The 26,144-nt window shown below is 42.7% G+C and overlaps 3 protein-coding genes across 9 annotated transcripts in view; 1 reads left to right on the top strand and 2 right to left on the bottom strand.

The window, feature by feature from the left end:
• The window catches only part of zmynd12 (zinc finger, MYND-type containing 12), a 7,506-nt gene extending 410 nt beyond the window's left edge, over positions 1-7,096 (bottom strand). Inside the window, exons 1-8 of one of the 2 annotated variants that reach the window (XM_031844316.1) lie at positions 6,957-7,096; positions 3,955-4,069; positions 2,995-3,166; positions 2,755-2,918; positions 2,323-2,445; positions 2,126-2,219; positions 1,389-1,528; positions 138-201 (exon numbers count right to left, since the gene is read on the bottom strand). In XM_031844316.1, coding sequence (XP_031700176.1) covers positions 138-201; positions 1,389-1,528; positions 2,126-2,219; positions 2,323-2,445; positions 2,755-2,918; positions 2,995-3,166; positions 3,955-4,069; positions 6,957-7,096 — 1,012 coding nt within the window. The remainder of the gene's footprint in view (positions 1-137; positions 202-1,388; positions 1,529-2,125; positions 2,220-2,322; positions 2,446-2,754; positions 2,919-2,994; positions 3,167-3,954; positions 4,070-6,956) is intronic. The other variant, XM_031844315.1, reaches the window with a different exon arrangement.
• A 342-nt stretch (positions 7,097-7,438) lies between these two features.
• On the bottom strand, positions 7,439-10,749 carry emp3b (epithelial membrane protein 3b (MAM blood group)). The gene is made up of 5 exons (XM_031845551.1): positions 10,117-10,749; positions 8,975-9,062; positions 8,778-8,880; positions 8,525-8,665; positions 7,439-8,052 (listed from the first exon to the last, which is right to left on the bottom strand). The coding sequence occupies exons 2-5, from the start codon at positions 9,050-9,052 to the stop codon at positions 7,877-7,879; spliced, it is 498 nt and encodes a 165-aa protein (XP_031701411.1). The 5' UTR covers positions 9,053-9,062; positions 10,117-10,749; the 3' UTR covers positions 7,439-7,876.
• A 537-nt stretch (positions 10,750-11,286) lies between these two features.
• ccdc30 (coiled-coil domain containing 30) lies at positions 11,287-25,998 on the top strand. 6 transcript variants are annotated; one of them, XM_031845021.1, is made up of 27 exons: positions 11,287-11,384; positions 12,193-12,403; positions 13,412-13,838; positions 14,145-14,317; positions 14,448-14,519; positions 14,695-14,769; positions 15,268-15,424; positions 15,850-15,921; positions 16,720-16,835; positions 16,925-17,052; positions 17,217-17,409; positions 17,656-17,754; positions 18,181-18,309; positions 18,479-18,616; positions 18,798-18,976; positions 19,073-19,340; positions 20,141-20,242; positions 20,660-20,830; positions 21,088-21,297; positions 21,693-21,850; positions 21,989-22,154; positions 22,749-22,870; positions 23,059-23,200; positions 23,321-23,457; positions 23,805-23,922; positions 24,092-24,156; positions 24,374-25,998. In XM_031845021.1, the coding sequence occupies exons 2-27, from the start codon at positions 12,392-12,394 to the stop codon at positions 24,579-24,581; spliced, it is 3,837 nt and encodes a 1,278-aa protein (XP_031700881.1). In that variant the 5' UTR covers positions 11,287-11,384; positions 12,193-12,391; the 3' UTR covers positions 24,582-25,998. The 6 variants fall into 6 exon arrangements, with proteins under 6 accessions (XP_031700881.1, XP_031700880.1, XP_031700879.1 ...); XM_031845020.1 differs by having other exon boundaries at positions 12,193-13,561; positions 13,718-13,838; XM_031845019.1 differs by having other exon boundaries at positions 12,193-13,594; positions 13,718-13,838.
• The last annotated feature ends 146 nt before the right edge of the window (positions 25,999-26,144 follow it).

The following is a 26,144-nucleotide window of genomic DNA, read 5'->3' as shown; positions in this document are numbered from 1 at the left end:
CACACACACACACACACACACACACACACACACACACACACACACACGGAAACAAACACAGCAGCTGCAGCTGTTAGACTCTCCGGGGAGCGTAAAGCTGACTTATGTAATAATATAAGTGAAAATTGGATTGCAACCTGGTCGGCTTGACTTATCCCACTTAACTCCTCCGACACAAACCTGACGTGGTACGTCGTTACACTGTCACGGTTAGGAACCAAGAGAAAATGAGGATATCAACGCACTGATTTATACTGCTGACAAAACCATGCATGCTGAGATGGAAACATGACAGGCACAATGTGGAATTCATTGAAGTTTGCAGTGGAATCCGGGGGAATTCCTGCAATTTGTAAACAGCTATGAATTGTGTAAGTGTTACTCAAGTGTTTGTGTTTGTGTTATATCCACCCAGAGCTCTCTCAGTCGTGAATACCAAGGCTCCTGTGCATTATTTATTTTTTAGTTTGTAGTTCAATAAATATAAGGAAAAAGAGAGAGTTAGACTGAACAGTAGACGTGTGGCCTGATGGCACAGAGGTTGAGCAAATGTTATAGCTGACAACGATCTCCGTATTGAGGAAGGCAAGCAAAAATGTAATCAAAGATACTGTTCAATCAGGCCCTCAGGATTAGTTATGCAACACCATCCTGGTGAGCCATTGTCCTTCCTACAGCTGCCAGTTTATAAGTACTGTGCTAACTTTCCTATGTTGCTTAACATTTTGACCTGAGTGAAAAGTCACCATTTTAAAAAGAGTTTTGGAAACTGGTGTGGGTGAAATAAAAAAAAAACAACAACTGTATTTCATCCAGCTGTACCAAACCACCAGATAGAAACACGAGTGTAAAAACAATAGAACATATAAACTGATAGTCGTCTACCTCTCTGGTGTCGTGTCTGTTTCTATGAGTGAGGCTGTACTTGCACTTTGCCATAAGATCTTATCCAATCTTCAAAACCCACCTGCCCAGGACCCACTGAACCTAAGACCCCAACACGGTGTTAATTCTGTGGCAGTCACCTCACTGGTACAGCACGTCCTGTAGAATCAGTGGTATGGACACACACACACACACTATTTCTCACATTCTCTAAACTGGCGTGACACACTGGAGATCTGCTCACTCATCTCACATCTAAAGAGGTGCGGTTTTCACACACAAAAAAGCATTCGAGGCATTACAGAGACTGGAGGACGTCAGAGAATCGAGACAGTCAAATCAACTCCCGCTAATTCCCACCTCATCTTTACGGCTTTACCAATTAGAGATAATCCCATCTTGAGTCCGGCCGGCCAAAGTAGGCGTGTAAAGGGGAAATGTGGAACTGTGTCACTGTGTCAAACCGAACCTTCAGTGCCTGGACACCTCGACAGGTGACTCACCTTTAGGGAGTCTCCTCCGAGGAACCACAGCATGGCCAGGCAGTGGGCCACCAGTGCAACCTGAGCCGAGTCTTTTCTGGAGTAGTTCTGCTCAAACTCCAACATGGATTTTAACAAATCGTGCACTTCAACTCGCTGGGCTGAAATTGAAAGTCAGGGATAGAAACAAAGATGCGCATGTTCGTTAACTTTTACACTATACTACCCTGGGCATAAGTACATTGTATATTTGAAGATTGAAACACCTAATTAATTTAATCGTGATCAACATAAAATTCTGATCTTGTCTGCGTCTTCTGTATAGTTTGTTTGAGCTTCCACACCCACTTTTCCCCGGTAAACATCCCAGGGAGCCTTGGAAATTTCACGGCAGCTAACAGGCTTAGAATCATATGTAGGGCAGCAACTGCGATAGAGGCTAGTGGTGCGGATGCTGCACAGCCAGAGATGTGTCAGCACTGGTCTCAGGTCAGCCCTAAGCACGCTAGTGTAAATCTGGGGTTTAGCTTTCGGATTGCACAGCAAGACAGCTCAGATAAAGATAGGCACTATTGACCTTGTTTTTTTTTTTTTTTTTGTGATACGCCGATGGAGATCTCTGCTGTTTAGTGAGTGGAGCAAATGATGGATTGGTGATGAAATTTTCTGATTCTTTCTGTTTTAATAGTGCGGCAAATCCTAAATGGTGGTGGTTCTTTATCACATTCAAAGTGTCCATGTTTGATGACAACACTAACCATAAGAGGGCTCCAACACCCTGTCAGGATCTTGGACGTTTTGGGCGTGGGTCTCGAGGAGTTTGGTCAAATGGCCGTGCCAAGTTTGTGCCACCTACAATATGAGCAATATAAGATAAACCATGCAGCACATAAACAAAACAAAAAAAGATTTGGAACAAATTGCCTCATGCCTCATCACATCTGATTTATTTTACCTTAGAGTACAAGGAACGAGCAAGGGGCATTTTGCCCTGTTTGGCAAACACACCAGCCATGAGAAAGTAGCCGCCGCAGGCGACCGTGCTGTCCAGACCATATTCCTCACTGGCAAAGTATATCTGAGAAAGAAATCAGAGAAATCAGCTTTTATAGGAGGTATTTTTATATGGATTTCCAATGTTGGTGGGCGTACATGACACAAAAAGGAGCAAAATGTTGTACATCCTGAGAGATCAACAATGTACACCATTATGCTGTTCTGATCTCACTCAGATTTAAAAAAATATTTACAAGCTGTGAGAGAAGTTCATATGGTGATCAAAGTGCGGGAACTTGTGCTCATTTTGCTTCTCACAATGCATACAAAGTAACTGAACAGTTGAAAATACTTCATGTACTCTGGTGAGCGAGTTACTTATGACACGGACATCATTTGCGAAGTCGAACAGAGCTGCTTCAAGGTTTCCAGTCGCTGCGTGGAGGCGGCCCAGGCTCCTGTGCAGCCGGTGGTGGACTGAGTGCTCCGGGCTCTTCAACACCGCCCACTCTGCCTGTGCCAAGAGCTCCGTTACCTGGGCTAGATCACCCAAACCTGGAAAGTACAAATGCACACATTAAACATCATATGAGGGGAAGGAGAAAGGAGACGATTTGAGCTCTTTCCTCACCCATGTTAGCATCAGCCAGTAGCAGGTAGGCAGGGACCATTTGGACAGTCTTGGGGCCGTGGACGTCTTTGGAGTAGCGCAGGCAGCACCGGGCGGCCGGCAGAGCCTCCCGGTGTTTCCCCTCAGACAGCTTGCTCTGAGCCACCGACCTGCAAATCTCAATCAGCTCCACCTAAGCAGGGAACCAAAACCACTCTTTTTACTGACAGCAATCACAGGAATATCCCATATAAGCTTGAATATCACCATTGTAACACCCACACATTGATCACCGAGGATGGAACTCGCTCTGGAAACCAGACTAGGAAAGCAAAAAGGAACCTTGATGTAAATTTCAGAAAACAATGTTCAATTTAACTTTAGGAAAACAATAACTTTGTCAGCTGTTCTCTACGGTAGTTATTCAAAGGAAAAAGAAAAACAGTTTTTAAGTAGTTCCCTGCACTTATGTCAGTCACAGCACATGACAACCTGCTGCTCAAATAAAAGACTCTCGGGGGAGAACTGAGACTAAAACAGTGTAGAGTGCAGTAAGGAAGCCTTGTTATCCCTCTACCCTTATCGATTCTGTGTTTCATGACATTTTCACTCAGCTTACTTCGTAATAGCAAAGGTCCGTGTGTTTTACCGTCACTGTTTCCTGAGATTTCCTGCGTCTGAATTTGTGAGAATCTGTGCTGTCTTGTTGTTATTGGACAGTTAATTCTACCATTTCATTGTGTGCTCCGGGTTTGGATTCGGAAACTTAAGCCGTATGAAATTATGACAGTTAAAACAAAAAACCTGGAAAGGAAACACTAGGCCGTTCGAGGGAAAATAAAAAATGGCCTGAAGATAGTTTTCAGACTCCCATGTTATTCGTTGCATTTTCCTTGACAGTGAGAAACCTAAACTAGACTCAAACTCAAAACAAGAAGTATGTGTGTACATGTGGTCCCAATGCATCACATAGGTCCTCACCTTATTAGGCTCTGTCTCAGCCTGCTGGAGAACTTTTGGGGTGCGAATGGGAACCAGCAACTGACAGATTCTCTCATGGATCCCCACCCAGTCATCCTGCTGGTGCTCTGCATTACTGAGGAATACGGAAGGTCATGTTTATATTCCCGAACTGACTCCCTCCCTCAAGTCAAAATTATTCAAATAGCCTCAATGTCACATCGCAAATTTGCCTCAAGGGACTCATTGCCTCAGTTTCCCCTCTTTCAATTCAGCCGCCTTGGATCCATTGAGTCCCCTCTGGGCACAATGCGGGGAATGTTGTGTAACGGGAAGGTACTGAGGACAGAAATTAGTGGCAGCGCAGCAATCACAAGCAGAGTCAGTTCTGCAGGTTTTTAATCCAACAAACCTCAACCAACACAAAACAACAGAAAACGTAGCTCAGTCCAGAGCTCGATCAGTTAACTAAACAACTTCGCTGCAACTTGTACTGAGGGAAATGTGTCTATACTGTTTATATCAGTTGGTTTGCTAACATTTTCCAAAGCAGAGCCTCTATCCCATTTAGAAAAGATCATCTGAGTGCTCAGAGGGCATGCTGAAATGTATGCCATTACATAACTGGTCTGTAATTTTGCACACTTCTGTGGAAACTGTCTTGGTTTTCCTTGCTTTTTTTCCTTCTTCTACTGAAGAGCATGCGTGTTCGCGCCAGTGTATTTGTGTTTCTGGTCTTGGGACAGAGGCAGCGAGCAGGCAGCGATCCGGCCACGTCACATCAACGCTGACATACTAGCTGGTGTGCACACAAATAAAAGGGGTCTTCTAGGGTCGCGGGGTCACTATACTTTCTTGTCTCTGCTGAGCTTTCTTTGCATATAATTATCTGCATAATAATAAATGATAGCTTTACAGTCTTATTTTGAGCCACAGTAAGTAAGTCTCTTAACATGTATAAACTGTTGTATTTGTTTCAGTTCTAATAAAAACTCCTGTTTTCTCCCCTTTATACCTTGTTCTGAGGCTGAATGACATGTAGGCTATAATGTTCATAATCTAACTCGACAAATGTGCTAAAGACGTGTAGTTCATTTTAAAAAGGCCGAGAGGGAAGCAAGCACAATAAGTGTCTGTAAGCTTTTAGCAGACTGGCGTTAATGCATCATCCCTTCACATAAATCCCAGCAGGGAGGGACGTCACCACGTGCTCCTCCTCACTCCCCATACTGTGCCAATAAGGGTTTCACCGAGCACCATCTTATGATCTGTAATTGACTCTGAAGAGTTGTCCACCTATGCTGAACGGTATTGTTGACCTTCATTTGAAAAAAAAGATGAGCAAGGGCTTCCAGTCACATGAACAAAAAAAAAAACCGTTTTGGTGATTGTATTTCCAGCTGTTCCTCTCCCTCCTGACGACACAGTCACGTGATCGTTCTTCACACCGACGTGCTACGTGCATGGTTTCTCTTGTGGTGTGTGCTGTGAAACAAATATGGCGAACACTGCCACTTAGCGTCCGAACCGCAGACGTGGTTTGAACAAGCGCACACAAAAACAAGAATACTAGACGAGTTATCTTGAGTATGCTCTCACACATTCTCAGCCCGCGGGCGGGCCGTCAGAGTGATAACTGCATATTTGTGTTATGCACACAACTGCTCTGTAACGATGAGTATTAATGTGATATCTCATTAGAAAGCTACGGTTCTTGTAATTCGATTTATGCAAACCATTTCAAGATACAATAACAACAGCAGGTACAGTTAACGTCTCTGTCAAACAAGCACTCCAAAAATAGCCGATAAAATATCGCCATGACTCACCGATTATGATCCATAACGTGCCCCTAGTGCATGCTAGTCCAGCAAAAACGGTCTTGCTAGGTGGCTAAGGGTCCACTCGATCGAATCCAGTAAAAGATTTAGTCCAAAACACATTAGTACGTCCATAAAGACCCACGGGGGGCTGTTGCATCATTTCAAATTAGCCAGCAGATATGATAACTCGCGATCATATTTCGGGCATAATTTCACTTTTCGTGTCAACAGAGCGGAGATTTTCATCACAAAATGGAGCCTGCATTCCGCCGGTTAGATTGACATCTCATTTGACCCAATAGGAGCTTCTATAGCCCGGCCACAGTCTGGAACAGCCAACGAGAGTCCGCTTTGAAAGACAATGCCCGCCTCTCTTCTTTGGATAAAACTCGAGCCAATCGCAACAGATCCTGTTCAAACTCAGGCTCCACATAGCCAATGAAATTACGAAGCCAAGGATATGCAGATTTATCAGATGGCCCTCTGGGAAAGTTTTCAAACTGAAATTGAAACCGTGACTCAGGTAACTGGGACAGATTATCAAGACAAAAGTCTGGTTCATGAGAATTTTCAAGAATCTGTGAAAGTTGATAATGGTTAAATATGATATAGTTAACCGTACATAGACATAAATAAACTGTAGTTTGAATTTCGGACACTAGTTTATCGTAGTATATGCATTTTGACGTGGTGACGTGAGCCTCCAAATGCGTTTTTACACCCGCACTCTTAGTAAACCACGTGTAAAATATTAATGGCCGCACTCTTAGTAAACCACGTGTAAAATATTAATTTTCTGTCATATTGTTATCAACTTGTACCAGGTATCATGACTCCATACTGTCACACCAGTCTGTTTTCAGGCCTGTAAGTCCCAGCCATAGATAGCTGCTGCCATCTGTTGGCCAAAACAGATCTAGGCGGAAGTAAAATGCTTCTCTTTCACTGTGCTGAAAACGCATTAGCTCAATGCTAGTAGCACTTACAGTGATTCTGACTGATTGTGAAGAAACTTCAGAGTGTTGCCGTTCAATAAAGACTAAAACCATACATGTACTCCCAATGGTTCAATAAGAGCTGTCAGTTTACTTTGGGTACGCGGTTGATAGGCGTTTTAGGCAAATTTTAGAGGAGTGAGATTAATGTCCCGACAGCCGTGAACAGCCCTACCGTGTCATGTCGAGGACAACTCGAACTTACCAGTAAAAGGTGACCCGACACTTTGTGCATTGCAGGCGCGCTGCTCCTTGGCAAAGTTCACATAACTTTTTCTTTCCTTTGGGTAAGGCGAGAGGAACCACCTCTGATGCTGTCCCCTTTATACGAGGTTGAGCTTGCATTATCACAAGAAAGCCCGCTTAAAATGGGTCAAACACACGACCAGTGTTACGCTCGTTTTTCAACCAGATTAACTGATGCCAGTTGTTGAGAAACTCAAAGTTTACGGTCGCTATGCAACTCTAGCTCCGGCAGTTTCCCTCTGCTGCCGTTAGACACACACACACACACACACACACTGTAGTCTACGTAGTGCATGTAATGTAGGATACATGTTCTTAATATGATCAAGTAATGTCTAATGTACAGCTTTATTTGGTAACAAATGTGCGTTTTATTTAATGTATTATCAAAAATTAAAACAACAACAACAACAGACTTGCACACTTTCATTCTTTGTGTGATATTTATTTCAAACAGCTGCTGAACATATTCAGCTTTAGGTACAAAAATATACATATTTTCAGCTTTCTCTTCATGCGTGAAATTAAAAGTAATTAAAATGCCTAATAAGAGCTACAACACTATTAAAAAATACTTAACACTGCTTTGGTATTTACCTTCCTTGGTCAACACAGGACAACAAAACCTCTTACAGTAAAAAAGAAGCTGAGCATTATATATTGGATTGATATTGAGGAATCAATGTTTGCAAAAGGAAAAAAAAATACATGTAGGCCATAAAAACATGATCAGATCAACCAAAGCCTGAGCAATGATCATATAGGCATTTGTGACTCCTGCAAAAGAAACATTTCTGATTAACAACAAGTCAATTCATTTTTTTTTTTTTTTTGCGCCTTTAAAAAAACATTTTTTTGTTTTTGTTTTCCCTTTTCTGGTCACTCTTTCTTACGCAAGTGGATGTATATGACCCCGCTACACAGCAACAATGGGACACACACCCAGGCCAGGATGAAGCAGTAGCCAAAGTGTCCAGATGTCAGTTCTCTGGAGTCCTGAAGGATTTCCTTATTGTGTAATGTGTAAATGAGAGCTGCAGAAAAGGTGGATAGCCCTAGAAAAAAGAAGAAGTTTGTTTTAGTTAACCTGATTCATTTCATTTACCTATATGATTAATGGCATATACAATAGAGTGACAGCAACAACCACCTGTTGGGCAAAACAACATGAATACATCACAACATACTAACTTTTACTTCCGGCAGTGTCACAGAAACGTTAATATCTGCAAGCAACGCAAAATCTGTGTCGGTGTTTGCTTGACTCCTTCAATATAGACTTAAAAAATAGAGATGTAGACAAATCAGATGTATACCTGATCTACAATATTACACAGGTTTGTACCAATTTAGCCATCTCTAAGAGTAAACTAAAGCCACTGTACTCAAGGATACCATTATATAAATAACCTAAAATTTAGATGCCAAAATGTAGCTTATTTAGTAGATTTATCAGAGCAAGCCTTTTTCAAATGGTATCATCATACTGAGACATGTTTGCAGGACATTGTTTCACTCCACTGTTACCTGCAAAGACTTGACACAGCCCAGTGAAGTAGAAGAGTCCACCCTTCGACATGGTGAACAGTTGACCCAGGAACACCAAGAAGGAGACGGAGGAGAAGACCACTGAGAGAACCATCAGAACCTGTATTGCCTTAAGCCACTCTGAGAAAAAGAAAACATTCTGACATCTAAAAAACAGTCTTAGATCTCAGTGTTTACCTTTTGGAGGGACATGTTCATATGTAGAGGGAATGAAAAAGACATTGTTGCTTACCAGTTTCTCTGGAGGATGCACACAACCAGGTTCCTGTGAAGTTGTCAAACCTACAGTTGTACCATAGGTCGGAGTTCTCCATGCCATCCCACACCCACCAGGACTTTAAAGAGAGATTAGACATGATAGATACAGCTGGATATGTTGCACATGCAGCTGAATATGTTGGGCATGATTGTTCTAAATATGACTACTACCTTCTCCATAGTTGCAATGAAGAGAATTGCCAGTGTGATGAGATGCAGCAGGGTCACAAACATAAGCAGGTAGGCCATTTTCAACTCCCTGCCAAAAACAAACAAAACTGTTTAAATATAGGCTTCCTGAGCAATTGCATCCAACATAACAGTTAGCAAGGAAATAGCGTGCGACCAATTTCACGTGTTTGTAGGTTCCACAGTGAAAATCAGTGTTCGGGAACTTTCTTGTTTTGCCTTGGAAAAAAAAAAAGGAAAATCTGAGTAGCTGAACAGAGCTTACTCTGTGTTGCGTAAGACCACGCTTCAAAACAGAGCGCAATGAGTTATTTCTGAAACCCCTCTTTGACTGGGCTGTGTGTCGCCATCGCACAGCAAACCACAGAGAACCTGGGAGGGCCTATTGAAATCTAAACGGCACCAAAATATTCACCCAATTAATCTCTCTACCCCTCTGAATGGCTGTTTTTGTAACTGCATATATAGGGTATACAGTCTGTAATTCATCTTACATTTGGATTTCATTAAAGCTGAATTGTAGTTTGAGGAAAGATTATGATTTTACAAAGCTTTTTGGCATTTGCACCTATATATAGTAGTAAGCCCAGAGTACAAGTGAACACTTCAGAGGCTATCAAAGCTGTAGTGAAAATAATTTCAGTTCACAATAAGGAGACATGCAGCGAGAGAGAAAAAGACAGAGAGATAAAAGACAAATATTGTCTGTATAGATCGTTATCTGTAGGAGGGGTCCATTTGGGGGTGGGCGTTGGAGTCACAACACTGTAACATTATGTCATTACACTAGATTGCATCCATCACATGAAAGTCAATGAAAGTTAAACATTAAATGGGTTAAAAACAAAGCCAATGGTTATGAAAGAAATGTTAGTGCAAGAATCAAATAAAATGCACCAATGACACAGATACAATGAGTACGATTTATTATCAAAATAAGCAATGGCACACAAAATGTGTGATAATAAAAAGCATGATTTATTTTGCTTCCGGTTACTTTTAGAACTTCTTAGAAGACGTGAAGAATCCCTGTAACGACATCTTTGTTTTAAAATCAACTGGAACCACGATTTAACAAGCTCTGAACTGAAATCATATGAAAACTCAAGCATCCATCTACTTACTCTGTGTGTTGCTTGTCTCTCTGAATCAGGTCTCAGGAGCTGCGTAGCATCAGCTTCACCACTCTATTACAACGTTCTGTCCCTCTTGGTGGTCTTCTCCTTTCCAGCCATACCACACCCCCTTATTTTTACAGTGACTCCATCCAAACTTTCCAAGGAGCACGCCCATTTCCTCTGTGCAGAACAGAGCTCTCTTTTGCTGTGCGTTGTAATCGCTCAGCACAACATCACCCTCCAAAGAAAGTCTCAAACGAGACCCACCCATGGGCAGTGGAGGCACACAAAACCACAGGAAAATCCCTCCTCTGTAAACAGTCCACTTGGAATGTTTTTTGGCATGATGATCATTCTACCATGTCACATCCATTCACGACTCGTCTTGTTGGGGCAAATATGAAAAATAAACACACAGCTGCAACATAACACATTTCTAAACCAGAACATAATGAGTATTGAGAGTGCACTGGTCACCCAGCAAACATCTGGGTGAGGGATACCATGTACACATGCCTTAGTTTATGTAGTAAGGTCAGTGGAGGCCACAGCAAAACAACATGAAGTTTCAAAACACCAATTGTGCATTTTCATCTTTGTTAAAAAGGGAAAGAGTAAGAAGGATGTACTTGAAAAAGTTTATGTGAATGCCAGTATCCCTCCATTGAGTCTATAAATAAATACTTTCTAAATATTATTAGGTGATTGGTGGTAAAATCATGACAAAATTCATTACATTAACATCTGATATGTCACCTCCCTATAGAAAAAGACTAACGTTTGTTAGTCGCCCCCTGGTGTTTACATCCATGGATTCATAAGGCTCTATATGGGCATACTTCATCAAAATCGATGTCCATTAACTGTCACTGAACACAGTGAATAAAGCATGATATTGGTAAAGATGTATCTCTTTTGGATTACTCCCTGGTTGCCACGGACGAAACCAATTTTGAAGATTGTTTAATTGCCATAAGGTCCATGCATAGGGTCCAGGTCAAGACCCGGGTCAACCCTATCTCTGTTAGAACTCCTTAGTGTTTGGACTTGCACCAAATTGCAAAACTGTCATTTAAAACAACAATATTCCCGGAATATCTCTTTCTAAACCAAAACGAACACTACCATTTGGTTGCTTGCAACTTTCCTGGCCGATTGTCACCCTGCATCATTTCAATGGTACGGTCCGTTGCCTAGGTGCTCGTAGAAGCCAATTCACTTCGCCACGCCTGTCCTCGGTACTTGGCTTTCTGGTCCCCTTTACCTTTTGAACGGTGAGTACTAACTATGACGGCACCTTGCATACTCAGGCTGTCCAATGCAAATAAGTCACCGTTGAAGCAGCAGCCTTCAGTTATCACAACGAAACCCTCGCAGCCTTCACCCGCTGCTGCCAAGCGGTCACTGGATAAAGCTATGGCTACCGTTAGCGAGCTAGCGTTAGCTGAACGTAAACTAAACCAATTGTAACTTTGAAACTAACTTTAACTAATTACGCAGGGCTGCGGGTGATCACAGGTGCCGGTGCTGGTTATTTACCAGCCTATCGTAGCACGACGTGGTCAGCAAATATGCTAATATAAGTTAGCGTTAACCATATCTTTAGGACAAGTGAGCTTGCGTGGCCAAAAGGAATGCAAGTGGCTGTTGTTCTGCACAAACCCTCGTTTGCTCCTCCTCGTCAGACATTTTGGGAAGAATGGGTAGCTGGAAAGCAAAGATTTTAAACTCCACATGAGGGGGGGACTCGATACTTACTGCAGCGACACCGTGCACATTGCATGGAAGTACAAATTGTGTTGCTAAATGCAAAATGCAACATGCAAATGCAACTGCAAGCGCAAGCTTCGATGATAGAAGTGTCACCCATATTGTTACATTCCTCCTGATTACATTGGCTGCAGTAGATCAAACAGCTAATCATCATGACGCTTTGCATAGCCTCAGGTGATGCAATATAACTCGGCTGTTAAACTGAAGTGTGCCTGTGTCTAAACTAGAGACTGTCTCATCTCTAAACGTGTGACTGCAAGTCTCAACATGACCTGAAAGCATTGTTTAAAAGTATCTCGTGTTCTGCAGGGGCGCTCCAGGACAAGAGCCGTTGTCATGGATGAACTGCAAGAACAATGGAAGTGATGAAGTTTGAAGATTTGCTGTTCTTTGCTGCATCATTTCAAACCGACTTGTGTTCTATTGGATACCACGTCGGCTAAATTGTTGTTTGGGATCAGAACTTCATCATTCACAGATGCTGCTTCATCAAAGTTAATGTCTGACCATGGATCATGAGGTAACGTTCACAGCTGTTCATTTGCTTACAGATAACATGGTGGCAGTCACTGTTGAGTAGCTTTGTTCCAGTGTTCAACACCGGCACAAAGCTTCTGTTTTGTTGATCTCTGATGCTTTTTTGTCTACCGGCAATTTAACAAGAATAAGTTACTGTAAAAATGAAAGATGCAAAAGTGGCTGTTGTAGTGTATACATCTTGCACCCATAGCCAGGTGGTTGTAGTTGATGTCTGATCTTTAAGCCATTTGTCCCACGAAGGCAAGATCATATACCAGTTTCTGTGATGTTTAAGTACAACAGGCACACGAGACCCGATACCTAGCAATATGTTGCATGTTGTTGGAGCAGGGACCGCTCCAGGAGTAGTTTGAATGCTGCATTGGGGGGGGGCGCTGCTCAGGTTACAAGCCCTGCAACCTACAGTATTGAATTCAGCAACAGGTGTTTAGAGCTGGCATGCCACTCTGATGTTGTGATGTCCTTCTGCTGTGTGTTACACGCACCGGATCAGCTTTCAGCGAGACTGACCACCTTGATGTTGAACACTGTTGTTAATGCTATTGCTTGCAGGTTAGTTTGCTGGATAATTGTTTTGGCAAAAGTAAGTAATTCACAAGTGCAAAAGTACGACTATTTAGCTCATTGTGCTGCAGTTGTCATAGTGTGTCACATATTAAAAAGCAACCTGTAGCACTATACAACCGCATAAAGCATAAACGTTAAGGACATTTTTGCATATGTAGCTTTGAAATTGTATCAGCTTCATGACACTTGAGTTGAAGTATATTATCATGTTATAACTGCTATGACATGCAGGGTACCCAATAACACTCATTCACTGACGAGCCTAATTTGTGGGTGCTTCTTGATTCCCCACAGTACTGAGAGGGATTTCCTTTATTTTCCAACATTTTACCAGCTGCAGCTGAACATAACAGTTCAACGCGTATGTGATAGATATGATATCCGGTCACAAAACCTTCAGCTCCTCCTCTGGGTTTCTCAGGTGAGGACAGAGCTGGACCAGATTTCTATGCGGCTTCAGGAGGATGGCTTGCCCCCAGGGGCCAGTGTGGAGGAGCAGCAGCGCCACCTGTGGCAGCAGCTGCTTGCCAAGGAGGCAACACTTGAGTCAGCCACCCAAGAGCTGCAGACCGTACGTACCCAGCAGGCCAGTGAAATGAAGGAGGTGAACACCGGGTGTTTCATGCGTATGATGGAAAGCTCCCAAGCTTCCAGTCTATCATACCTTTTGCCAATTGCTCAAAATGGTCTGTCAGTTCCTGTCAGCAGTTTGATTTTTGTCTGTCAGGTGGAAAGCTATGTTGAACATATTCGAGGGATGCTGGAAGAGCGAGAGTGTGTGACTTCAGACTATGAGAGAGACAATGATCACTTGCGACAACAGCTTAACCAGATCACACATCATCAAGGTGAATTCAATATATATATAATACTATATAATATAGAATGTTGGCATTCTTTCCTTTTGACTTGTAGCCTTGCCTGGCTCTCCAGAGCCCCTGAGATGGATATTTTCAAACACACCGTAGTTTACAGTTTCTAAAATTGTGCCTGTGAATATATTAAAGGATCTGCTATCTGAGTTGGATTTTTACTTGTGTTTGTGTTAAATCTTCTGCCATATGGCAAACTTGTGCATTATTTAGTTGTTATTCTGTCTTGTCTGCAATGATGTTTCACTAACCTCTAACCAGTGAACAAACCCTTTCTTCCAGAGATTCAGAGCAAGGAGCTGGCAGAGATGTTGGCTCTGGAGGACCTCGGGGAGATGAGCTTGAGCAGCCCCAGCGAGCAGGTGGCTTACTTGCTGGTGGAGAGGACCACACTTCTGGAGAGGCTGGAGGCGGCTGAGAGGAGACTGGAAAGTCAGAGCCTCACTGTCGACCAGGTAAAACACCCACCTACGTACATCAGAACTGTTCAGTTTCCTCAGAATATCAATGTAATGGTTATCCAGGGCAGATACAGAGACCATATAAACGTGGTTAAGTGAGTGTCTTTCGGTGACTTTTGGACAGGAGCACATTCGCAACACGATGGGAGAAGAGCTAAGGCAGCAGAGGGAGGATACCAAAGATAACCTGACGAAGGTGAGGTGACCGCCATTGTGCCTTGGCTGTGTTACAGGTCTGTATAACTTTAGCTTGAATTCAAATTGTGAAGAAAAGAACAATATTTTGTTTCCAGTTAAAGGACAGGGCTACCACGTGATAGTTATGTAGTGTCTGTTGTGATTCTGCACACATGGGTCTCTCCTCTCAGCAGTGTTCAACCCAGAGTCCATGGAAGAAGCTCTTTGGGCTGCGCAGGTCTGGTCAGAGCAAACACAATATTACCCCTGTAGGTTTCCCCCTCACCGCATATACAGTACTAACTAAGTAACTAACACTGACGTTGTGATAAAGAGGGCATCGCAGGCTTGTTTCAAAGTGTTGCTACATTTTGAAATGCGTTCCACGCTGACAATGTGCTTCGATACCTGCATGACCAATGAGATGCGGACGACATCGCTTGTCTCAGTAACGCGTCTGTGAATGTAATTTTCTAACAACTGACGAGTGCTCGGAGTGGGTGGAACAGTAATGGCATGTCACAGGTAACAGCATGTGTACTTTTTGTCCCACTGGTGTGTCTGCGCAGGAGAATGTTGACGTATAAGAGAATAACTCATTGCCCTCACTCCTTACCAGGCCTGTGGTGACGATGCATCTCAGCCTCTGAGTGCATGTCTCTTACAGCAGCATGTTGGGACACTTGCATCTCCAGCCGAACTACCAATCTTCTTTCCTGTTGCATTCCTCCCACTCTTACCGTCCGTGCTTTGTTCTCTTGCATCAGGCCCACGGTGAGCAGATTTCCCAGGAGCGAAATGAGCGGCAGCGGCTGGAGCGGGACCTTGAAGAGGCGTCTAGGAGGCTGGCGATGGCTCATCAGGATATTCGCAGACTCACCAACGAGCTGGATGCCGCCAAAAACAACAACCTCGACCAAAATGGTATGTTGCAAGACTTGCAGTATGTATCCCTCAAAGAATTGTGAGTCTGGGTTAGATTTTGATGTGATGTTTCTTGAGACTATACACTAAAGTTTTGTATTTTGTTTTGCACACTGTTGCTGAATTAGGTGGTTGGAAAAAACATGCAGATGTTCAAATGCAGCTGCAGTCTCTGGTCTACCCAGCTGGCTGCCTCTGACCTTTTAAAATCTTTTTACGTCCATATAAAGCAGCTTCTTATGTCTTGCCCCACTCATATGTCAATATTTTTTGTTGTCAGGCTAATTTCTAATGTGGAACTAGTGTGTTCTAGCAATCTGCAGGACTTCATTAACAGCATATGAAAAGAAATGTTATAAAAGTCATGAATGAGAAGAACACATATTCTTGGCTTTATAGAATAAAAAATATGCTTATAATCTCAGGATCTGAGCTTCAAGGAACGGTCCAAGAAGTAGAGAACCTGAGGAAGGAAGTGGAGAAACTGAAACACTGTGGTGAGACAGACTTGGGTGTGAACTTAAAAACTGCCATTCAGTGTGTGACGTTAACGCCAGACACATAGTTTGGAGATTTTGTTTTATTATTCTAAAATTCTGGTTGGTTGGATATTGTTTGGACATTACTGTTCTGTTTGTGCTTCAGAAAAGGAAAATATATGATGCTTCAACACACTTTTTTCATTTTTCATATTTAGGTTTTTTTAAATGCAATTCATTTTGCTACAGGTTACTAGTGCAAATGCTACCTGATTAGGAAGTTGATTTACCTACTATTACTTTTATACTGTATATCCCCCTCCATTGGCTTGCACACTTGAACAGGGCATTGTATTATTCCCCTTATATTCATATTAGGCTGGAGGAAAACGTCTGATTATATTGGTATCCCTTTCCCTCATACTGTAGTGGTTTGGCTGAATATTTCAGTTTACTGAGTCAAATCTTATAGCAGCTACCAAATGCATCCATGGTTTTGCACGACATTTGGCAAGAAAACAGTCTCGCATAACCAGACAGATGCAAAAAGTCACTAATGTAACACTAGTCCCAACAGAATGTTCCATTAGTTAGTTAAAATGCTTCATGCGGTTCACTTTACGGACTGAATAAGCACATTTTTAACGTGCTGAGCAACTTTCAAACAACTTTCGTGATCAAATTGATCTCCTTCCCTTTGTAACCACAGTGTTCTATAGGTATTATCATCATAGTTACTTTATACCGTATATGTGTAACATTGTATAATATGGTTTGAAAAGTCAAAACAAGATGACATTTTTTGTCTTTTCACAGATATGATGAAGCTGCAGCGAGCCAAAGAGCAGAATGACACGCTAGACGTTGAGAACAGAGCTCTGAGGGAGAGAGTCCGCACTTTAGAGTCTGAAAATAAAAAACTCCTGGACCAGGTTGGTATTTCACTCATTTTCTTCATTGAATTGAAAACTTCTACTGTTGTTGCAGCAGCTTGCCATTGTTTGGTGTTGTGTTTGTCCAGTTGGCAATAAATGACGCAGACCAACATGTTGTGACCAAAGACGATCAAAAGGACAAATGCATAAGCAGTGAACAACAAAACAATCTGTCTGGCTCTTCAACACAAGACGAGGATTACATTCACAAACGGTAAATACATTCATTTTTCATCTTTATTTATCCCACACCAGGCAAATACAGTTGTTACAGCAGCTCAACAGTGGTTGACAGTGTGATAAATGAATGTTGGCATTCTTTGAGACTATCCCACCTGCTTTTTCCGACTTAAAATCATCACCATCGTTCTCTGTCAGGTGTCATGAGGCGGTAGAAGACAGGCTTATTCAAATGAGGGATCTGCAACGGCAACTCCAGAGGCTACGCAAGGATCTGGAAGAGCTGGGGGAGAGGAATGAAGAGCTGGAGGCTCTGCTAGGGGAGGCCCAGAATGCCAGCAAGGGGACGAGGCATCGCCACGAGGGAGAACTAGAGGGACTACACAGGAGGGTAATAAGCAGCACTAAAAATACATTCTCTCAATCAAACAGAAGATTGATGGATTATTTACTAAACATACTAAATGTGAGTTTTAAGACATTTCACCTGAGATGGTGAAGAAAGCTGGTGTCTCAGACATTCACTAATGCCTGTCCTTGACTATAAGAACTCATCCAGTATAATTTAGTCTAGCACCTGTCTTGGAAACGGTCATCTCCCTAATGGATGAGTAATAATCTTAACTGATCAATGCAGATCAAGGCCCTGGAGGCAGAGTTGAAGAAGCAGGAGGTCCATGAAATAATGTTGAAGAATGGTGAGGAGGTCAAAACCACTGAGTCCTACTTGCAGCTGGTAAGACATTACTCACTTTTGAATATCATGTATATTTGTTGTGTATATATATCATATATGTTTCCTCTGTGCTCATTTCACAGTGGTTTGTTAACACAGCAAGAACACTACGGCTTGTGATGAGCTCAACTACACAGATTTGAATAGAGCACGAAGAGGTGTAATTATTTAATTGTTTTTTTTTTGGAAATTTAAGCAGCAACAGGACAATAGACGTCACTGTAATTTCGACTCAAATTGAATAAAATGGAAACTGGTTTTACTGTACAGTCAAATTCTTACAATACTTTCCTCTCACATTGACATGCAGAGAAATTTAAATGTGAAAAGGAGGAATGAGCCTAAACTTTAAGCATCAGCCTGCAGATTCTGTGACTCAGTGCAACCTATAAGATGCTTTGTGTTCCCCTGACACCATGTGTGAAGCACCTACGGGACAGCAGCCAGGACAGACTGGCTCTTCTAGAGGCTCGTCTGACTGAGGAGAAGGACTGGAGGAAACAGCTGGAGGTGGACCTCAGTGCTGCCCAGGCCGCCCTCAAAAAAGACAAGGAGGTAAAAAAAACCACACATAGCCAATGCTTTGTCTGACAGAAAGCAATAACACCACAGCTACACAAATATGTGAAATTTTCAGCTCAGGAGATTTAGTCCTTCAGTACAAAGTCTAGAGTTACAAGCCACACAGATACGTTATTAAAATCCCTCACTCTCTACATTAAAGGCTTTGCAGATAGGTGAGCGAGAGCTGAAGAAGCTGAGACTTGATGTCAAGAGCCTTCAGACAGAATGCCAACAAGGGAAAACACTCATCAAGAGCCTAACCCAAGTCAAGGGGGAAAAAGCAGTTCTGGAGGAGAAGGTTTGTTGATTTTACAAGTCTGCCTGCTCTGCGATAGGGATAAATGATTATTGAATCGAGGAAGTAAAAGAAAATTAACTTGACAACATTAAAATATGTCAATTTACAGCATCAATTCCACATTTACACCACTAAAATGAGTTTCTGACTACTTTCCCGTCTTTGCCTCTCTGCCTGACAGGTGGCCCAGATGGAGCGTGCCCACAGCCGGCTCGGCAACGAGTTGGAGCGCTACAAGGACAGCAACCGAGCCCAGGAGGACAAGAAGCAAAGCAGGCTTCAGGTTGACCAGCTGCAGGTGCAGGCTGACCGGCTAACTGCTGAACTCAGCAGCCTCCAGACGACACACAATGCCCTGAGGTACTTCTATCATGTACAATGGCCAGTCCTATCCTGTGACCGGCCATGACACACCGGAGCTTACTCAGTTTTTGCATAACTTTGCATATGTTCCAGGGACGAGATGGTATCTGAGCGGCTGCAGACTGCCGAGCTCCAGGCCAAGCTGAGCTCCAGTGTCCAGGAGAAGCTGACAGCTGAGGGGCAAAGAGAGAGACTGGAGCTTGAGATGCAGCGCCTCACAGAGCAGCTCGAGTGGCATCAAGAGCAACTCTCCTCAACGAAGGAAGCACTTACTAGCAGCCAGAAGCCTGAACAGCACCCAGCTCATATAGAATCTAGGCTTAGTCCAGTGGAGAGGACCAAGGAGGAGTGGTTGGATCAGGTAATAATAATAATATACATTTAAAGTATGCTTTATGTGCTTTTCAAAACGAATTTACAAAGTGCTTGACATGTTCGAACCAGGATGAAAACATTTCAGGACTCAAATCTGGCAAATACACAAATAAGACATGTTGAAGATACAATGGTGTGTTAAAATAAATAAAAGGCTTTACTGAAAAGATCAGTTTAGGGAAGTGATATCAAAGAAGCCAATGATTCTGCAAGCCTCAGACACTCATGCAGCTATAGTTCCAGAGCTGAGGGCCCTTGACCGCAAAAGCCCGGTCACCTTTAGTCTTGAGCTGGGACTCAGGAACTGTCAGCAGAGTCCTGCCTGAGGAAAAGTGCTTTAAAGGTGATCAGTAAAATCTTTAAGTCAGATCTAAACCTGCCTGGTAACCAGTGAATAGAGACTAAAACAGGGCTGTTATGATCTTCTAGTTTTTGTTAAAAGCCGAGCAGCTGCGTTTTGTACCAGCTGGAGGTAACTGGATTAAATGTCCTTTGGTAGTTTTAAATTGGTTTGTAAAAAGCTCCATCTGTATTGATTATTTAGAAGCTCAGTAATTGAGGTAACAGGTTAGAGTGGAGAGGATGTCTTTCAACATTACAGCCTTAGTTCAACGTGCAGCTGTCCAGTTTTTATGTCCTTGAGTGAGACACTATTTCCCACCAGCTTGAGTACTAAAGCTGATCCTAACCTTTGACCTGCTTGTAGAGGAAAGCGAGCAGAGAGGGAATTTCCTCTGCCAGAATCATGTATCATGCATACTGTATATGTGTGTGTTTTCTTTGTAGCTTTCATGTGTGAAGCAGGAGCTGAATCATCTGCAGACCAAGCTGGGGGAGGAGCAGCAGCTGGCCTCTCAGCACCAACTGGCACTGGAAGCTCGGGTCAAGGTATGATCATAACTCACCTGTAACATGCCCAGATAGCCATGCTGTTTCTGCAGTTCAATTTTAAAATCTATAGTAATCACGGTCTCCTTGTATTCAGTATTTCTGAGTTTCACTTTATTACATAATTGTCTTCGTATTGCTTTACTTTGGCCCAGGCAGCAGCAATTTGAGCATTTCTGGCATTCTTCCTCTCTTTAATATTAATAATAAATGCTGATGATTAAAAACTAAAACTTTAGGTCACCCAATTCCAGTGCTACATCATGCTTTTTACAGAATTTAACTTTTCATTCATTTAAATCGAGGGCACTTGGGATTGGCTTGGTGGTTCACAGCAGCCACAAAACAAGCTTAGCTTAGCCTTTATTTATCTGTCCTCCCTTACGGTTAAACACATCCCAACAATTCCCTCTTCAGTCCCAGGACTCGGTGCTGAGCCAGAAGGCAGAGGAGGCTAAACAGATGAAGCAGGACCTGCAGAGGACCCATAGCCTGTTCACCTCAGCAGAGAGAGAGCTGCGCTACGAGAAGGAGAAAAACACAGACCTGAAGAGACACAACACCCTGCTGGACCAGGAAAAACTCAAAGTTGGTATTTAAGTACAGCGCGGTTGGAATTTCCTGCATGCCTCTGACATTTATTACATAATCGCCATCTTAATCGATCTCTTCGTTACCCAGTCATCTCCCTGTAAAATGATAATCACCATGAGCAAATGTGAAACTGTAACTTAACTTGTAAAAAAGGTGCCATACAAAAAGCTGTAATTGTCCGAATAGCTGTTACGTTGGTGTTAAGCATCTGTTTTGGGCTCATGCTCTGGTGCTTCACATGCTTCCTTCAGCTTTGTGCAGAGCTGAACCAGGTCCAGACCAAGCTGGTCCAGGTGGAGCAGAGTGTCCGCACACAAGCTGCTGAGTGTGAACGGCAGCAGCAGAAGATCAGGGAACTGGAGTTGGAACTGGCACGCAACTCTACAAACCTCAGCACCACCACCGGTCTGCAGGAGGACCTGCAGGCCGAGAGGGCACGGCTCATTGCTGCTGACAGGAAGGTCAGAGCTTTCATCTCATCTGGTGTCGAATCTGGTGCTTTTTTAACAAATCCCAACTAGTTAGGTTGGTTAACCCGGAGGTAATGGCGCTATTTGGTGATCAGCTTTGCGACAATAGGTTGCCAATTTTAGGCTTTGTGACAGAGACACCAGAGGATTTGACTCCTTAGTTTTTCTTCTCTTGTTGAGGTTAAGAAACCTTGGGACATTAATTTAGTAGAGATGTGTTGTACTTCACGTGGCGTAGCTCCGTCTCTGAGTTGTTCACCAACGTTATAGACTATTTGTGTCAAACACCTTCAGGACTCTGGTACTCTGGAAATGATGGGAGGTTGGCAGCTCATGGTATCTGTGTGTCACACTGAGTGAAGCCTGTGGCTCTGTTGGAATGACAGGTGTTGGAGCTGCAGCTGCAGCTTAAGAGCGTCCAGCACCAGCTGCGCGTGGAGGAAGCCCGGGCCGGAGAGAGCAGCCGCCTGGAGAGGGACAGCAGGGATCTGTCTGACGCCTTGTTGGCTCTGAGAGCCCAGCAGCAGGAGGAGCACATCACCAGGTTGCACAAATTGCGGTGCTGCTGACGCTGTCCAGTGACTTGGTCCCAGTAGTAGTAATAGTGCCATTGCCAGCATTGCAAGGCACTCCTTTTTGTTGCTCATCCTTCTATCCATCTTTTCTTCCATTTCTATCTCAGGAAGCTGTTAGAGCAGCGTGACGAGGAGCTGCAGCAGCAGGTGCGCTCCCTGAGGCTGAAAGAGGCCTCCATGACTCGGACAAATACAGAGCTCAGCCACCGTGCCCAGCAGCTGGTCACCCGTCTGAACATCCTGGAGGCGGAGCTTAGCAAGGCCAGAGAGGAGGTAAGGAACAGTGTACAACAGCTCGGCAGATGTTATTGGTACTGCAGGGTTTTGGACACCAGAGACGCCAGTCTTAATGTCTGTTTCACATCACAACAAAAGTTTTGATCAAACGTGATTCACAATTTATATCAAATGTTGTTCTCAGCCTCTACTCAGCTTTTCAATGTAGGATTCTAACTTGTGTTATTCATCATCTCTTTGATTTTATTTTATTCTTCTTGTGACTCATTGACTAAAGAGTTTGCCTTTCTGTATTTCCTTAGCACAACTTCAATTAATAGAAGTGTAATATAAAGTGGGAGTTTTTTCGGCTAATACCCAAAACAATTTGTGTACCGCCTACCAGCCCTGTTGCTTTATCTCCACTTCAAATCTTGAGCGGTCTCAAGAGTTCAGTCAGTAGCTGCACCCAGTAAATTCCCACAAGTGGGATAGAATCTTTTTTTTTTTTTTGATTGTAGAAATGTGTTATCAGGATTTTTCAAATCTACTTGACTTTTATCTTTTTATCTTTACAAAGTCAGTATACACAGTCCTCACATTAAACTGCTGACCATGTTTATCTTTTATGTATTTATATGTTTCCCTCAGGCAAGAGACAGCCAGAAGTCAAGCCACAGACTGCAGGAGGACATGATGGCCAGTCAGCTGGAGTGTGAGAGACTGCAGGAGGAGCTGCAGCAAGTTCTCCTCCAACTGGACGCACACGGCAGGTGAGACGCCCACACACGCATGAATATAGGTATTTACATTGAAATATAATGAACTCTGGTACCCTGGCTAACACATTACCATGTACTTTCTGATCAGCTGAACAAGGTTAAAGCGTTATCAGTAATTACAACACTTGGAGAAGTAGTTGCTTTGCCTGAGGTCAATTTTCTTCTGCTCCACCAACCAGAAAGTACAACGAAAAGCAGAGTCAGCACAAGATCAGGCTGCGTAAAGCCAAGCAGGAGTATCTCAAGGAGACTGCCCAGAGGGATCGCAACATCCAGAAACTGGAGAACGACCTGGTGATGGCCTCCAGCCTCTCAGACAAGGTCTCACACACACACACACACACATACATGACGCAGAACGCTGTCAGAGTTCCTCTACTTGCCAGACAAATCTTTTCTAAAGTATCCCTGTTTTTGTTTATTTCTCCCCGGTGGCTTCAGGAGAAGGACAGGATCCATACAGTGACGGAGGAAAATGAGAAGCTCTTGGAGGAGAAAAGGGAACTGTTGCGGAAGATGAGCGAGGCAGAGGAAATGGGCAGCAAAGGCATGAGGACCGCCTCCACCGTCCAACACAGGTATCTTAATGAATCACACTGACTAATAACTTTTTACACTCATACCTGCCGCTGTTTCTTTTCAAGGGGCAAATTAGGTGTTGTGATTGGATATCAGATTGCTGAACATATGTTAACTTGACTGAATTATTTTATTGGTACAGTTGTAGATTGGGACCTTTCTCAACAAAGACTTTAAAGATTATTGTCAAGGAAAACTACTAAAGCAAAGGCTAAAGATTCATGGGTTTTACACTTTTCATTGTCAACCAAAACTGTCATTAACCTCCATGTGTTGGCGAGGACATGAAAGCCACATTGGGTGACTTGTTTTTGTGAGTGAGTGTGAACACTAATCTGTGTTCCAGGGTCAACATCTTAGAAGTGGAAAACAGACAACTTCAGGATCGAATCCTGAAGCTCTCCAACCAAGTCAGTTCCTTAGAGCGCGCCCTGAGGAACGTCCAATCATCCTACAGCCTGGAGGTAACGCCATACACATCTGTATGCCTTAATGGGACATGCCACACAAAATCCACAGGTTTTATATATTGTTTTATAATGCTTTACATCACAGCTGAGTGACGTGTGGCTTCTTTAATTGTATTTTTTTTTTTTTTTTTAAATGATCATAAATGTTGCAAATGCCCAACAGAATGCCAAGAAAGCGCTCCCCTCTGACAGTCTCTGTGATAGCTTCCTGCATACATCTACGCTGAGGTAAGGTGGGTTTGAGACCACTAATTGTTTTGTTATGATTGTTGATTGACATTTGTAATTTGTGCTGCAGCTTAAGTAATCGACAACTTTGTTAAGCTCATCAAAGAATTCTTAACTTAATTTTCTCGTCATGTCGCACATCGATAGGTTTACATATCGGTGGATGCTTGTACGTATGTGCATTTTCTGCCAATTCTCTCTACGTTTGTGTTGCCAGTCTGACGTCCGGTTCGTGTGACCCACTCGAGATCCTTGATGCAATCTGCCGCGTGAAGGTGTCCGATCGCGCGGCGGCGGACGGCACTCGAGCGTCTGTCTCCACACACCAACCGTCAGAGCAGAGCTACCTGAACCTCACCTCACCGTTAGTTCTTCCAGACACCACAGGCACAGAGGGGAGCTCTTATAACAGTGACCGGGTGTGAGCGGTGGTAGGTGTCTTCAACAGCGAGCTACCAGCGAGGACATGTGCTAGAAGTCAATGTCCTGGGTTGTACTAAAGCATCCGCCACTTCCACTGGAGACGAAAGTCAGAATAAAGGAGTGAAAACATCGAGGATAATAAATAATCCTTGTTTTAAGGCAGTAATAATGAAATGGGAGCTCCCACTGGAGCTCTGCTCAGGGTGATATCTCTTTTGTATTGCAAAGCTGATTGTTGTTCGGCTTGCCAGCACTTTTTTTTGATCCAGATTCAGAATTTACATTTGGTGGTATTATTTAAAAAAAGCCTGTGCAAGTGTCAATTTTTATGGCATATGTAGAAGGAAAGCGAACGTGATGGAAGATTTAATTTGGAAGCTATACACGTGGCACATCAGAATGCTTCAAAGCCTTGTGTTGGCTTATGAAAAAGATGATTTATTTTTTTAATGTAATGGTACAAGATAAGACAATGTACTTCACACTAGCACAGTGAATGTCTAAAAGACATTCCATGAGGGAGGTTTGAGTGAGACTAGTTTAAACTGAGCACTTTATGAGAAGTTTTACTCGTGTTTAGTTTGTAAACTGTAGTGGAAAATGTAGCAGTATGTCAATGGTACGTATTTTTCTGAGTTGAGTTTAATCCTGGCAGTGTTTTCAGTGAAAAAATGCCAATGGTGTTGTATGTCTATGGTTTTACTGTGTCAGAAATCTTAGCGCATTTTTACTCATGTCATACAGTATATAACGTTGATATTGTGCACTCGCTTGCCTATTGCATGTGACGTGTAGCCACTCCAGTATTTACAATTTGCTTCTTAGTTTGTAATTTTAAAACAGCCAAATGTCAGAATTATTTTTATTTTTTTTAAATAATTGGTCAACCTCAATAGTTTCCTCCAGGGACGCTCATTCAGAAAGTAGTTACACCCTTTTACGAAGAGATGTGTGGGAAATAAATACACATGAACTAGTACTATTTAGTGTAAATAATAGTATTGTACAGTGTGGAAAGCGTGCTGTATTTTGTCTACAATGTGCCTGAAATCATGAAGTGTTGAACTTTATCCTGCTGCTGCGTGAACACGTCAAATAACAAAAGCCTATTTGCAACAGTTATCTAATCGACAAGAAACTTTGACTTGTGTTGCATCCATGTAAATACTTTTTTAAACAAATATTTTCATAAATAAAAGTGAATAAATCAGCGTAATGTTTGTTTCCTCACCACATGTCAGCAGGTACAGTTTTCAGTAAAAAACAAGCGATCAGTGATGAATTTATAACAGTCTGTTTATTAAACAAGGTAAAGATACAAAGCTTGTTTTCCTTTTTTAAACATTGATAACCTTAGTTTAACTTCTCAGTCTTGGCTGTGCATATTTAGTTGTCTAGAAACTGTATATGAAACCACAATGCAAGACAGGAAAAAGTGTAATAAATCTACGCAATATCTTTTCATAGAGAACATGGGTTAAACAGCTATCGTACAGATTACAGCTCAGGAACTCCATGCGGAAGGAAGGAAATTAAAATGTTTACACGACTGAATACTGCAGAAC

This window comes from Anarrhichthys ocellatus, unplaced genomic scaffold (assembly GCF_004355925.1).
Source record: "Anarrhichthys ocellatus isolate YVR2014 unplaced genomic scaffold, GSC_Weel_1.0 scaffold5, whole genome shotgun sequence".
Classification (NCBI taxonomy): domain Eukaryota; kingdom Metazoa; phylum Chordata; class Actinopteri; order Perciformes; family Anarhichadidae; genus Anarrhichthys; species Anarrhichthys ocellatus.
The sequence above is the reverse complement of the archived record's forward strand: the minus strand, read 5'-3'. Positions and strand labels throughout refer to the sequence as shown.